The following is a 16,241-nucleotide window of genomic DNA, read 5'->3' as shown; positions in this document are numbered from 1 at the left end:
AATCTTTTAATAGGATTTTAGGTTTTGTGGTTAAATTTAAAACTATGATAGGCCTATGCTTTAATATGAATTATAATGGTTTAAAAATGAAAATAGGTGCTCTATGTCCTTGGAATAAGGTTTTAGGTTTTTTTCTTCACTCAAAAATTATGTTATTCTATGCGTTATTCTGGATTATAATGGTTTAAAACTTGGGGTTGAGAGTAGTTGTTTGTGATTTCTTGTCTTTTGTGTATTTTTGCGTCTCTGTAAAAAAATGCTTAATCCCTTTTATTTTGCTTAAGTGGATAGTATTCGCTTAAGCAAAATTCTTTGCTTTAGAAAATATTGCAGAATTCTTGATGCATTTTGTTTTATTTATTTTACGTAATTTTTTAGAAATGGCACCAAAGAAGATCCTTCCTCAAAGGAAGAGGCAACGTTCTAAAGTGGTAGGGTCTGCCTTAGAGGATAATGAGGGCATAGGTAATCAACAACAAACACCAAGCAGTCCCACTTTTGGTATTGGGTTTGACAGATTCAAGTTCAAGACTCGTGCCAAATATGAAGGGTTCCTTCATTTAAAGCCTAAGGAATTGTTGGCAGAAAGAAATGTGCAGTTGCAAGAAGCAGAATTCACAGTTTAGCCAAGAAATTTCTAGAAGGAAATGAGATTTATTGGCTAAATTTCTAATAGGATTAATGCAGACATAGTGAAAGAATTATATGCCAACGCATGGCCACTGAAACTAGATCAAACTGACAGGACTTCCTGGGTTCATAGGTGTTTAATCTCATATGATAGGGAAGCAATCAACAACTTGCTGGGAAACTCCCCTTACCTTACAAGAAGGGGAGTTATGCCATTACTAGCAAAAGAAAAATAGCTTTATTGGATTCTTAGATCACAAGGTAGCTTAAACATTGTGCATTCTGGGCAAATCCTATGAGACAAATCATCAAGGCAAGCCATTGAGGTTCAAAAGGGAGAGTTTGAAGACCTTAGCTCAGATTTAGACCTTCTTTTTGTTTGCCAATATTGCCCCAACAACTCGCACATCAAACCTCTGCATGCCTCGTGCCTACCTTATATATAGCATCACGAAAAGAATCACCGTGGATATTGCCATAATTGCATCTGACAAGATTTACCAATTTTTCATCTCAACTCGCTCTCATACTGCAATTGCCACAAAACTCTTGGAATTTTCAGCACTTATCACTGCTCTTTATGCTACCTAAGGTGTTCCAATACCAAATCGGGCTTCATTGACCCATAAACTAAAAAATTCCATCAATGCCCAATTCATCAATAATTATTATATCAACGAATTGGAACAGGGAAATACAGCTTCTCAACCTTCTTCATCAGCATCACCAACAACATCACCGCCTACTCATAACATGACACCCATGGAGTGTCGCCTCACACAACATCTAATTGAAATACAACATCATATATGGAAGTCAATCATCAAGCTTATACCCACATTCACCACCAGATAGCAACAAACCATTGAACATATACACATCTCAATGAGTCATTCTACCATTTTATCCTACACTAACACCAACAAGACACTTCAACATTCCCATGGCCAACACTTGAAGATTTTGCAACACATGTCTCATGGCCTGGAGACACCCCCTTCATTCCCAAATCATCCCAACCAATGTGAAGTGTTTCCTACAAATGAACAAGGGCAAGTAGGCGCTGATGAAGGGGTCACACAAGAGTCTCAAGAGGAAGGACAAGGTCAAGAGGTAGTGGGTCATCAAAAGCAGCATAACATTGAGCAAGAAGATCAAATTCATGATGATGTTGTTGTTGAAGAATAAACATTTCTTTTATTTTCTATTTTCCTTGTTTTATTAGGCATATTTAACTTGATGTTTAATTTTAGTTTTTTTTCCCAATATTTTTTGTTTCAAGGCATGTAATGTGAAAAACTTGATGTTAGAAATTTCTATTTATACTATAAAAATATCATTGTCTCTTAAATTTGATTACATTTACTCATATTATGCTATAGCTTTGATGACCAGTTTCTAATATGCATTGTTGTCCAATTTCTGCACTTGTTTAAGCATTCCAAATATTAAAATATGATTGCATTTGCTTCTATTAAGTTCTAATGCATTTTTTTTTCTAATTTCTGCAATATTTGCTTAAGCATTCCTAATTTCGCTTAAGTTATCCTTATTCGCTCAAGCTATTATACTTTCGCTTAAGCTATTTTGTAATAGCTTAAGCTATTCTCATCACACTTAAGCGAATATCAACTCTAAAAATTGGTGCTCTCTGTCTCTTTTTCGCTTAAGCTATTAAAAATAGTTTAAGCTAATAAACCATTCGCTTAACCTATTTTTGGTGGCTTAAGCTAATTTGAACTCTGAAAATGGGTGCTCTTTGTCCACTTGTCGCTTAAGCTATTATAAATAGCTTAAGCGATTTTGCAGGATTCACTTAAGCTAGTTTGATTTGCTTAAGCGTAATGCATGTCTAAAAATTAAAGTTCTCTGTCCATTTTTCATTTAAGCCTGTTATTTTCGCTTAAGCTAAGATTCACTTAAGTCTTCTTTTTTTTTTCTCGCTTAAGCTAATAGGGAATAACAAAATTCGCCCAAGCCATTTTTTTGATGTAATTAAGCGAAAATCAGCTATATTTACTTAAGCGAATTGCATCCACTTAAGTGAAAAATAGACTGGTCGTCTAGTTCCCATGCAAACTGGAGACAATCTGAATCCAATTTTATGACACTTCAATAATTTTTTCTTTAAATTTATTTAGTATTTTATAGTCACACATAATTGCTAATATTTTAATTTTAATTATTTAGTTTGTATATTTTGTGTAATATATTAATTTATTTTATCATTTTGTAAAACTAATCTTGTATACTTAAATTAGATGTTACAAAATCATCTCTAATTTTTATTTTTAAATTTATTTTTTTTATTAAAACTATAATACATATATTATATCTTACTCTATAAAAAATCTCTTAATTTCAAATTCTATGTCCAAAAGCCAAGTCAAGAAAGAGTACATTAATTCCTCAATTAATTAATTTTATTCAAAAATCATACATTTTAAAATATATATATATATATCTCTAATAAATACATGTAAGATTAGATTAAAGTATTTCCTTATATGTATAAAAATAAAAAACTTAACCATGCATCCAAGATAATCATATTAAATATAAGTTACACAAACGCATTTCTTTTTTAAAGTCTTCTGCTACAATTCTTTTAATACTTAGCTGGTGTTGTCCCATAGAAAATAGATAACTTCTATTATAAACCCTTCCGACATAAATTCAAATTAATTGATCCATTCTCCTCTTGTAAAATCAACTTTTGTTCATACGATTTAAAAAAATAATATTTGTTCAGACCATCTCTCAAAATCTTATACATACAATAGTATGAAACACAATCCTTCAATCTGATCTATGTTTTAATATTATCATATGGATGAGAATTCTGTGATTATTTCTATTTAGGCATTGTGTTTTTGTTAAATTGACAGAATTAATAACTGTTAATTTTAATATATAAATCAACAATAAATGGTGAGAATTTTCGTGATAATATGTAGTATACCAACCTCTTTATATAATATGCTTTTCACCGTTCCATTACATCTTCTGTATTCGTGTCTTGCATGTTTCATAACATGTTGAAAACATTAGATTTATTTTTGGTGAATAAAACCATAAAGTTTGAAACCTTATGGGATGCATCAAAAATATTTTGAGTGTTATGAAGCATATTCCACCAATTTCATACTCTTTCCTATCATCTCTCGCAAAATTAAGTTTGCATTTAGAAAAAAGTCCAGAGAGCCAGCGTTAATAATTGGATTGTCTGGTCAGAACCAGTGAAATAAAACAAAATTAAAAGCAGTGTACCTGCATGCAGATCCTTGTGATATACGTGTAAGTAACTTCAGCACAAATTATGTATAAAGTTACATACAACAACACTCTTGCTTGTTCACTTTACTTAATTAAATACATACAATAAAAAAACAGAAAGAGTGATGAATTGGGTCATATTAATTGATTGAAAACATGTTCAAATTTTATATGAATGAGAAAATTAATTTATAGGTAAAAATAATAGAAGAATATAACATTTTTTACTTGATGGTTTATTTATTAAAAAAATTCTCATTTGAGTCTTTAATATTATAATTTGAATGTATTCCAGTAGGTATTCTTGTAAATATCAACGAGGCCTAACAGCCTAGGAACAAAACCATGGCAAAGCTAGGTGTGAGCAAATTTAACAGCATCTATAATATGAATGTTGAAACTGCATAGAGTGAACAGTATGGAAGGGTGAAAAACTAAAGAGGGAAAGGGTTGAAATTGAATGGTAGTTTTCCTTGTGAGTGTAAGGAGAGTTGGTTGGTTCAGCGAGGTACCCGGGAGCAATTATTTGCAATTACGACTCTGTCACTTCTGAGTGGTGTAAGTGTAACAGCACCCAAAACACCACAAGACCCAGTTCACCATGGGTCCCATTTTTTATTTCTGACACCTTCTCATCATTTTCATACGCAACATTCAAATAAACAATTTTTATTTCATTCCTTTTATAAAAATAATTATTTTATTTTTTAACATTAATACAATAATTACATATCATATATTTATATTATATGTTTAAAATGTTATATTATTAAATAATTAAATTAAATTAAAAAATTAATATTCACTTATATGAATTATAAATTACGTCTTTCATTTGTTTTAAAAATAGTCATTTAAAACTGAGGAATAAAAGCTAAAAAATATATTTAATTATATTTTATTAATAATATCATAAAATTTTTTATCATACTTATTTAAAAATTTATTTGTATAATAAAAAATTAATAAAATTTAAAATAATTATTATTTTAAAGAAGAATTAAAAAGTTATTTCAGAATTATAAAATAACTATTATTTTTAAAAAATAAAATTAATTTAAAAAATTCAAAGACAGAAGGAGTAGAATTTTATTAACATAAACTTTATAACAAATAAAAGTATAAAATATTAACAACTGATGTATTTAAAAGTTAGTATTTATTTTTATAATATAAATAAGAAAGATTGGAAAAAGTATTTTTTAATATTAAAAAATTTAGAACTGTTTCTTTTAAATGTCTCATAAAAAATAATATATAATATTTTCTTTTTGTTTTAATTATAAGAAATAAAAAAATTCATTTATTATAATATATATGTTAAAAATATAATTATTTATTATTTATATAAATAAATATATTTAATTATTTAATTTAATATATAAATTATTATTTATTGTTGGTGAAGAATTAAGTGTTTTGATCGTATAAAAGACATCCAAGGAAATATTACGATCACAATTTTCTATTGTGTGGCTGACTTGATGAACAGTGAATAAGAAATAATAAAATCAACAGTTTTTTTTTATTTTTAAAGATATTAATTAAGAAATAAAATAATTTTATTAATATATTTTAATATTATTTAAAACATATTTATTCAATGTTTAACTAGGGTGTGGTCAATAATACTAGTTAAAGAATTAATAAATAGTATTATTAAAGAAATGCATTAAAAAGTATTAGAACAAATACACTATTAACATTAAATAAATACCTTTAAATATTAATTAACATTTTTAATCAATATCGTTAGAACACTAATCAACGGCACCCTTATATTATTAAAGATAATACGTCGCAATTCTAGTGTGGGAGGATAATAATTGATAGTGACTGCACTGTTCATTTATGTTGGGAGTAGGAATATGTGTTAATCTAATAGTAATTTCTACAAATTCTCCTACTTATCAAATGAAGACAAAAAAAATTAAAAACATTTTATGGTTCCATATATTAAATATATTGATATTTTTATTAAATACTTGCTTAATTAAATATTAATAAAATTAGTACGAACAAATTAAAAGATGACATTACTCGTTTCATTAATGGCCTCTGTGGCCATTAGTTCGGATCTCTAAGGCAATCAATATCTTTTACTAGTAATTCGGGAGTAAGTATCCCTCATTGAAGCTTCCTGCAACGCCATTCATATTCTCACAAACCAGCTTCATTATTATTATTATTAAAATAATGATATATTGAATAGTTTTTTTTAATTCCATTATATTTTTCATAAAAAGTATTTAAGATTAAAAATATTTATATATAATTTAACAATCTAACAATAAAATATTTATCTAAATTTTATCCTAAACTCGTAGAGTATTCAAAAGTGTGTTTATTGTTAATATCACGTGTCTTTTAATATTATTTCTATTTCAAAAAAAGTTATGTAAAATCAGAAGCGATAAAATAAGTTATTTGGTATATTTAGAGTAGTTTAGTGTGGATTAAACTTTAGCAAATTAAGATAAAAAAAATAAATAAATCTAATTTGAGCTTACCCAAAAAAACAAATAAATTTGAATATATATATATATATATATATATATATATAACTTTTCACAGACTTAATTCGTATAAACTTAATCAAATTAGACTAAAAATTTAATTTAAACTTTAAATTTTATTAAACGCATTTGTTTCAATTTAATTGAAAATTTTCATTTTATTAACTTTATATAAAATACTTCCGTTGCTAATATAATTGCAAGAAAATATTATTTTAAAATTACTTAAACAAAAATAATAATAAATAATTTAAAGCCGTCGTTGATACATTAAAAGAGAAACTAATGTATCAAACTTGGTCGTAGAGAGTGATGTGACAATGCAATTTGATTATGCATGCAAAAGTTGTTCTTAGTTTAGACAAATTCGTATGCCCATAATGAGTTGCAACCATATTCTATGGGAATCTATCAATGGACAGATCTAACAGCATTTAGAGCTGTGGATATGTATTTTTTTATTTCCAAAGTGGACCACTTTAGACTATACATCATGTGGCATGAGGTAACCCATCATTCGTGGATAATTAGTTTTATATTATTATGTAGAAAAATGTTTATGAGTCAGTTTATTATGACAAAATTTGTTAAAATAATCTTACTAAAGTACAAAAGAATCTGAATAGAAAAGATGGTACAGAAATCTTGTTTCATCATCAGAACAGATTAAACAACATCATGTAGAGTAAAGCCACAACTAGCCAGGGATTCCCGTGACACTTAAATGTGCACAAAAGTTAACAACCCCCTCATCCCTTTTTTATTTTCTTGCTATAATAACCTGCCAAACAAAACCTCTGCTACACTCTTTCACCCCTCACTCGTGCCATCACTTCACCAAGTAGAATAGTGCTACTTCTATTGTTCATTTTTGGATATATCAAGCATAAGGGGTGTTAAAAGAGACAATGCAAAGTGCAGGGTCATTGTTGAAACAGTTGAGTGTGAAGGAGGCTTGGAAATCAACATCAAATAGATGGAGTGGGAAGGACAAATATAACAGTGTTGGGGGAGGGAGCTTTGATGGGTGTGAGGCAAGTTTGAATCAAATGGAAGGTTTTGCAATGTATGGGAATGAAGAAAATGGGATGATGGTGAAGAAGAGAGTGATGGTGGTGGTGGATCACACTTCCCATTCCAAGCACGCAATGATGTGGGCACTTACCCATGTAGCAAACAAGGGTGATTTGCTCACTTTGCTTCATGTTGTCCCTCCTCATAGTGGATCTGACTCTTCTTGTTCTGCCTATCTTGTCAATCATCTTGGTTCCCTTTGCAAAGATTGCAAGCCAGAGGTATATTCCTAAGTTGTAGTCATTCATATTAACATAATAATAACATGTTAATCTTAACTTCCTTTTTTCAATTTTTTTTTTCTTTTTGCATTCATTGATGGGAGGGATGGCCATTGTGCTTGGTAGATCCTTTATTCAAGTTGTTCTTGACAATTCAACAAGATGGAAGTAGGAAGTTTCTTCTTTTTCTCTCTCTTTATTAAAAAATATTAGTTCAAAGTAAAATCTTTTATTAAAAAAATATAAAAATGTAATCTTTCAGAATTTTTAATGTATTATTATGCAATTTTAAAAAAAGTATTTCTTTTGCCCACTATGTTATAAAGCTTTTTCTCTTCTTTAGAGGGAAAAGGATCTGAGATTCCTGTATTATTCGGGTCTTTTAGTTTCACTTTCCAGAGATTAATAATGAGAATGCTTATATGATTCAGTTTTTCTATGCGCACTACCGCTCAGAAATATAAAAAATTATTGAATCTGCCTTGGCCTGACATAGGTGGAAGTGGAAGCACTTGTAATCCAAGGACCAAAACTGGGCACAGTGTTGAGCCAAGTGAAGAAACTAGAGGTCTCTATCTTGGTATTGGGCCAAAAGAAGCCTTCTCCTCTTTTAAGCTGGTGAGATTCTAATTACCCATCCTTTAAAGCAATTTTCAACTCTCAAATGTCAATCCTCCAACTCTGTAAACATTTTTTTTCTTTGGATTTTGCTATGGTATAATGTGGATTAATAATAACCCTTAGAACGGCAAGATTGTTACGAATTATAGATTTAATAACAAATTACTTTCACATTCTTTGAAGGTTAACGAAATTTCATTTAATATTTATTGTTTTTCACTATTTTAACCATCATTTATATAATTATATAAGAAATTAGGAGAGAATTACTTTATCGAGAGAAATATATGATATTATTTTATTATAAAAAATTAAAAAATTGTGTAAGGTTAAAGAAATAAATGGTAGAGTAAAAATTTATCATTTCTTGGAGGGTAATTGTAATTTATCAGGTTCAAAGTCTTTCTCAATCAAATTAAATATCTCTATTTTAAATTTAAATAAATTTAATTTTTTATTTAAATACTTAGTTATGATTGATTATTATTTGAGATATGAAATAATAATTTTAAAGTTTAAAGTTTGAAAATTAACTAAAATTTTGGTAAAATTGAAAAGGTGAAATAGGATGTGAGATTAAAATTTATGAGGAGATTATATATTTTTATTTTAGGTAAAATTTAACATTTTAGTAGACATTTTAAAAAATAAAATATCTAACACGGATTAATTAATTTAATTTATAAAAAATTAAATGAAAAATTTAAGTTAAAAATAAAAAATATTTTTAAGTAGAAAAAATGTGATAAACTTATTTGTAACAACCGAAAAAATTGAAAAACTAATTATTGAAAGACTAAAATTATACATTAATCATTAAAAAGTCAAAAGTATAACTAAGTATAAAATATATGTACATTTATAATAATTTTGTCTTATATGCATATAATAAACAGTTTGATTATCTTTAACCTTTATGATTGGGATTAAGCATCTAAACTAAACAATCCATGCTTCGTCCTCCGAAATGCAACATTCACCATAAAAGAGGCAAATCTTACTTTCATGACCCAACTCAGCTTTAAAACGCTTCAGTATTTGAAGTTTAATTAGAAAATTATGGCAGCTTGTGTGGAAGCAACAGTAGCAGCAGCTCAGAGGAGTTTGCCGAGCACTGCATCAACAATGCAGAATGCTTGACAATAGGAGTGAGGAAGAGAAGTCAAGGCACCAATGGCTACCTCATCAGCACAAGGTGGCAGAAGAACTTCTGGCTATTGGCTTAGATCTTCTCAATAGTTGCTACTTAGAATCTCACAAAAGGGAACATTAACACAATAACATCAATATGTACCCTCGCTTCTAGTTCTAACTACTACTAATGAATTTAATTTCATAATATTACTAGTATCTTATTATTGATTGAACATGATTATCACTGATATTTTCTTTCCTCTTTTTTTATTTAGTGTAGATTATTTAAATGAACATACGGAATGGTAAGACAGCTATTAAAATGTTTTCAGTGAAATCATATCCACATGGACCACCACCCCCACCTATACAGACGAAGGACCACAAGGCAGGAGGTAGAAGAAATCAATTACATTAGCATTAAATGCTAGCACTCTTTTTTATCACCGTAATAACACGAAACCTATACAAATAGGAGTCACCTATCATTAACAACTAACGACTAGCAAGTAAAATCCTACGACTCTCCCTCCGGTCTAGTAGGAAAAATAAAAATATATGCATTTTCTAAATAGAAAGAATCCTCAAACATAAGATACTCTTATGAATTAAATAATGTATTTCATTTCATAATACTTTATATAACCCACAACATATGATAGTAACAAAAATGTTGTCAATGGAGACTTTGGGATTAAGTTATTTTTGTTAATAACGATCAATATTGGGATTAAGTGTTAAGGGGTGGTGAGATTCAAACTTCATTCTTACCCCTGTACTAAAACAACTCTGCAAATAAAAAATATTCTCTTCTGCGAATTACATACATCAAGCAGTTCTTCACGGCATTAGTGCTGAATACTAGCAACCAATTAATGTTATCTGTGATTTTAGCGCAAAATAGAAGGTTGTGAACAGTTTGTTAAATGTATATTCAGCTTTGTCCATTAAATTCTCTTTTTTTTTTCTTTTTTTTTCAACTTTCATTCATTTCATTTGCACCTATAAAATAAAATTTTGCTGACCAATCCCTCAACAATTTGATTAAAGAATCATTAAATATATATTTTTTACTAAAAATCATGACATTACTTTAAAAATCACAAGAAGATAAATTAATGACATTAACTTTTCATTTTTTATTCCTTAATCAAATTCCTAAAAACACTTATTAGCATTCTCTATATAAACAATTAGGATTATTTGACCGCTGTCTACAGCTTTGATTGAGGATTATTACCTATGGATCTTGATTAAGGAACATCTATATCTTTTATTAATTTTAATTCGTTAAAGTAACAAATATTAAATTACAAATTTTTAATTATAATTTTTTTCTTTTAAATATTTTTAAAAATTTTTGACCAATTATCAATATTTATATATAAATTGTAAATATTAATTCTTGAACGAGAGAATTTTCAAAACGAATTCTTAAATAAGAACACTTAAGTATTACTTGTTTTTTTTATCATACAAAGTAATTTTTTTTAAATTGTATTCTTTTTAATTCAATATTAATTTTATTTTTTTATAATTTAATTTTAATGTTATTTGCATTATAATTTAATTTAATTTAAAAATATGCTGCGGTCATATCAGGGTCATATCAGGAAACAAAATAGAAAAAATGGAGACATAAGAAGTTATATCAGACCAAAAAAGGGGAAAGATGGCTTCAAAAAAGAACTATTAAAACTGTGGGGATAAGGGAATCTAACGCAACAAATAATCAAGGTCACTTTACTTATATACTTTTTCTACCTTTAGCTATCACTGCCCATCCAAACAGCAGAAACCTCATTCGTAGCCTAAACCAATTAGACCTTATCATCTAATTTGTCATTTACAAGGAAGCAATTCCATCTTACTTCTAGGAGTTCTTGGTGTCCGAGGAGTTCCTGGAAGTGGTGGCTGTTGGGAGAGCAAATGCCTGACATAACCATAGAATGTGCATCCAACAAGAGTCACGGCACATCCAACAGCATTTAAATATGATATTGGGTTCCTAAAAATTAGCCAAGAAACTAGGACAGCAACAGCAACCTGTACAAAAAGCATGATTATAGTCAATTGGTAAATGCAGGATAACGATGATTTAAGACGTCAGTTTGGTTTCACCATTCACACACCCCCGTCAATCATACTATCCTGGCATCAATAATCCAGTCAGTTCCATTATTTGAACATAAAAAAAATTAACCTCTATTTCTCACTTACTTTTTATCTTTCTCATATGCACATATCTCAAAAATACACCCTAAAATCAAAGGGACAATCTTTTGTTGTTCCATTTGTGTATAAGAAACATTTTCCTAATCCTGTGGTGCACTTTACATACAAGATTAAAGTTAGTAATACACTATCTATCACAATGTTTTCAACACAGTCCTTGCTATTGGATGGAAGTTAAGTGAGTCCCACCAAAGGATGTGGATTCCACTTAAGGGATTATTAACAAGGCAGAATGAAACAGAAAAAGTGCATGTTATGGGAACAAGGATAATATTGCCACAGTTTCTCCAGATATTATATTGGAAAATATCTAGAGTTTCAGAAATAATACATGAATTGAACTGAATGAACAAAAATGATGAATCTGAAATCTGAATGTTACGACAAAATAATATAGTAGCTTGAAGCATTTGAATCTCCCTGATAGATCTCACCTTAAGGTTTCCAGCAACATTAAATGTTACAGCAGTAGTGGAGTGAATCACATAAAAAATAGAGAAGTTAAGGCAGAACGCCAAAACCCCAGAGCTGAAAATAATGATCAGGGCCGACCAAGAATATGGATGAGTACTTAACCACTCAAGAACTCCATTTCCTTCAAGTAACATAGCAGGTATTGCCAAGATCATGGTTGCAAAAGGTGCCATGTAATAAACTGTGTTTATGCTAAAAGTACAAAACAAGAAGAATTAGCCTATGCGGCAGCAGAAAAATGATTCCTAGGTAATTCAGAGATACCTACACAAGCACAAAATAGAACAAGGTATAGTATAGCTAAAGACTAAAACCAGTGCAGTAATAAAAGGAATAACATCACCACTTACTCAGCAGAAACACTTTTCTTTTAAAATTAATGCATAAAAGAACGCACAAGAAAAAAAATGTTGAAAACTTAACACCAAAGTGGATTTTGATCGGAAATTCTTCCATAGATAATCAACACTGACAGCCAAACTATTAACTACAATAGGAAAGATTTTCATACTCCTTCAAGTATTAATTGAAACCTTTGGAAGCTAGTTGACACAGAGAGCCAAAGTAAGACCCCACATCTTGTATAATCTCTCTTCTTTCTTTCAGTTGAGTAATTACGAGAATGTTCCAGATATCAGTCCACTTAGGATACATTACTTGGAGAAAAGGAAAAATAGAAGTATTATCAACAAGTTTCTAGCACAACTAATATCAGCCCAAGTTTTAAGAATCTTGAGAATGAGGTGGATGTTGGAGGTTCAGTCCTTCAGGACCTTACCCCTCCCCACCTCAGGTGCTTGACCCAATGTAACTCGACAAAAAAAGGACAGAAGCATACAAAAGCATGATATAAACACAACAGCCTGGCAATTATTAGTTAGTGGTTATGTAAATGGTAGGATGGCATATTTGCTCCAATGCATATATCCATATCATGAATATCAAAAGCTAGCATAAAAAACACAAAAGGATAAAAACATCATTTTGTAGTAGGTTATCTTATCATAAATGCAGTTGGGTATGTTGATCAAAAAGGATAAATGGAAAAATATAAAGCTTGGGCAGTTGACTTTTATTAAGTATACATCCAACTATCCAACGGAAACAAAAAGATGGACCGCAGTTATTTACACCAGCCATTCTGGTTCTTGTACAAAAAATATCACCCATTTTAACAGTGCTTATGGCTACAAATAATGCATATGCAATTCTCCTATCTAGAGTGCAAAATCATTCCTGATCTACTTTAATCTTATCATATAAATAAACAACTTGTTCTATTAAAAACAAATTCACTAGAAAGAAGGTTGTAACTAAACACACATATGGACAGATCAGGAGTCAGATTAAGGAACTTCCTAGTTCTAAATTTTGTCTAACATGCATCAGGTTCGATGCTTGATGGACACTGGTAGCAGGTGCTGTTATCAAATTTAGCAGCAAGGTAGCTAAAAATTTTCTACGCAAATGTATTAATTGACTCAATGTGGGGATTGAAAACCTACTGTCCACCAGAAGGTGGCATTGCAGACCCATAAATAACACAGAAGTCTACCCAGGAAAAAAAGACCAATAATAAATTACAAAATACAAACAGTAAAGAAAAGGCAAAGCATGAAAATCTCTACCTGTCAAATTTGTATCCATGCAACAGAGACTCTGCAAGGATAGTCTTTGTAGACGTAGCCAAACAGCCAAACAAGGCAGCACAAAACCCAAATACATTAAAACTAAGCTCTGTAACAGACGTGAGAAGAATTCCTCCAACAATGGGTACAAGAGAAGCCCAAATACGCCAGTCAAAATATTTCCTCCACACTAGCCACTGCAAAACAACTGCACAACTTGACCAAGATCAGATGAAAATGCCCTTCAAATCACAACATAAACACAAACATTGAATCTTACCTGTTGTTGCAGGAGTGAATGACTTTATTGTCTGCATAAAAGAAACCGGTATGTATCGTAGGCTCACATTCCCCAGCACAATGTTAATACAGAACACAAATGACATGGGAAAGATTCTTCTCCAGCGATCTTCAGGGTCAACATGTATCAGCGGTTTAAGCTTCAGCACCTTAATCACCACATACCCTCCAATGGCTGAGCAGATAAAGTGGATACAGGATACTGACAGTGGAAACTTGAAATCCAATTTCTGCAAAAGAGAAAATAAATTAAATTTAAAGAATTTGTTATAATTCATATAAATTTTTCACATGATGGTTAAGAGGCCAAGTTGAGTACTAATAAAGAAACATAAATTAAAGATGATTGATAAACCTATACCCTCACAAATGGAACAAGAACGTAAAAGATCTATATAATCTGGGGATCATAGTAGAAAAAAAAAAACTCATTGTAATAAAAATTAAATAAAAAACTCATTCCACACGTCAATATGATAGTAGAAACTTTTCTAGAAACTTCTTAGCACCAATCTTGATTAATTCATCGTAAGGACACACTAAATATGTTCTGGTTCATCAAATTCAAGAAATTCACACACACACGCAAACACAAAAACTTTTCTACTTCAATATGTAGTGTGGTGCAAAATTTGGGTAAATAAATTATATCTAATCAAAACTCCAGAGATCAGAGAATTATTGGGATTCGAATAAATAAAATAAAACTCTTGAGAAATAAATAAATAATATAATTCCTCGTTGTTTTGGAATAAAATTACGTAAAAATGATTAGATTTAGAATAATTTAAAAAAGGTAAAACAGATTTGGGAGAGGAAGAAGGAAATGAAGTGTGAACCTGGAAGATCCACTTGTTCATGATGATAACAGTGACATTGAAACCCCACCATTGAAGGATTGCCAAAAGAGATCTGAACATGCTCCACTGGCAAACAAACCCTTCTTCCATCACAACCCGAATACACGAAGAGAGAGAGAGAGAAGAGTTGGAATTTGGTAACAATGAAGAAGAAGAAGAAAGGTAGCTCTTCTTTCTTCCACTGGGAACGTGATTTGTGTCACACTAATAACTCTGTTTTTATTTAATGATGCAATTAGTATAATTCTAAACGTTTCTTTCTTTCTTTCTCGTTCAATCCCTCACCTCACTCGTCTGTTTCTTTCTCTCTTTACCTTTCTGTCTCTGTTATTTATTACGCCATGGAAATTATGTTCCAAATCCAAATGTTTAATCAATTAGTCCCTTTCTCTCGCTTTTTCTTTCTCTTCCCAACACGCACACTAACCTTTTTCGCTCACTCTATGGTTTGGCTGGGTACGGTACATGCCCTTAATTTCCAAGCATTACACACCTTAGTTATGATATTATTGGGGTTTGCATGCTTATTTTTAATTTATATTTTCAAATATTAGTTAACAAATTAAATATATAACTGTGTGTCTAAGAGTACATATTAAAATATAAATTTAATCATTTTTTATTAAATATTATAATATTCAATATTATTAATATATTAAATTTTATGATATTTATTATTTTAATAAAAATTTACTATAAATAAATTTTTATTGTACATTTTTAAGTACATATTATAAAAATATTTACTTTTTAAAATATTATATTTTTAAATAAACAAATTTTTAATGTGTCTCGAATCAATAGTCAGTTGAGTATTTAGTTTAAATGCATTATATCAAAATAAAATAATAATTCAAAATATACTCAATTTAATAATATTATGAAATGTCTAAATTAACATGAGTTTAAAAAAATTGTTGCGTAAAAAATACTCAAGTCTATATAACACACTGTAAAATTGTATATATGTCTTATTTGTTAGGATATGTTTAAGAATTGTGTTCTAAAATAAAAGAAGGAAAAGGACAAATATTTTATTTTTGTATTTTATAAATTATATAATATATATAAATGTAAATAAAAAATTAACAAATTAAATTTATACTATTTTTTAAAAATTTTATAAAATAATATTAAATTAATTAATTTTTATATTATAAATAAGAATTCTTTATCTAAAAGAAAAAAAAATCATAAAAATTATAGAAGAATCCATAATTTTTTAATAAATATTCATTAAACATATAAAAAGCTAATTTTTACAGTAAATTC

The 16,241-nt window shown here is 29.3% G+C and overlaps 2 protein-coding genes across 2 annotated transcripts; one reads left to right on the top strand and one right to left on the bottom strand.

Annotated features, from left to right (window-relative positions):
- Window positions 1-7,330: 7,330 nt before the first annotated feature.
- Window positions 7,331-9,564, top strand: LOC113848253. Its single transcript, XM_027477695.1, has 3 exons — window positions 7,331-7,717; window positions 8,214-8,335; window positions 9,405-9,564. The coding sequence occupies exons 1-3, from the start codon at window positions 7,331-7,333 to the stop codon at window positions 9,562-9,564; spliced, it is 669 nt and encodes a 222-aa protein (XP_027333496.1).
- Window positions 9,565-11,148: 1,584 nt separating this feature from the next.
- LOC113847363 (UDP-galactose transporter 1) lies at window positions 11,149-15,296 on the bottom strand. Its single transcript, XM_027476420.1, has 5 exons — window positions 14,949-15,296; window positions 14,090-14,339; window positions 13,810-14,017; window positions 12,142-12,373; window positions 11,149-11,518 (listed from the first exon to the last, which is right to left on the bottom strand). Exons 1-5 carry the CDS (start codon window positions 15,057-15,059, stop codon window positions 11,315-11,317), a joined length of 1,005 nt encoding a protein of 334 aa, XP_027332221.1. The 5' UTR covers window positions 15,060-15,296; the 3' UTR covers window positions 11,149-11,314.
- Window positions 15,297-16,241: the final 945 nt, after the last annotated feature.

Source organism: Abrus precatorius, unplaced genomic scaffold (genome assembly GCF_003935025.1).
Source record: "Abrus precatorius isolate BTA unplaced genomic scaffold, Abrus_2018 Scaffold8, whole genome shotgun sequence".
NCBI classification, from domain to species: domain Eukaryota; kingdom Viridiplantae; phylum Streptophyta; class Magnoliopsida; order Fabales; family Fabaceae; genus Abrus; species Abrus precatorius.
Note: the sequence above shows the minus strand (reverse complement) of the source record. Positions and strands in the feature narration are given on the sequence as shown.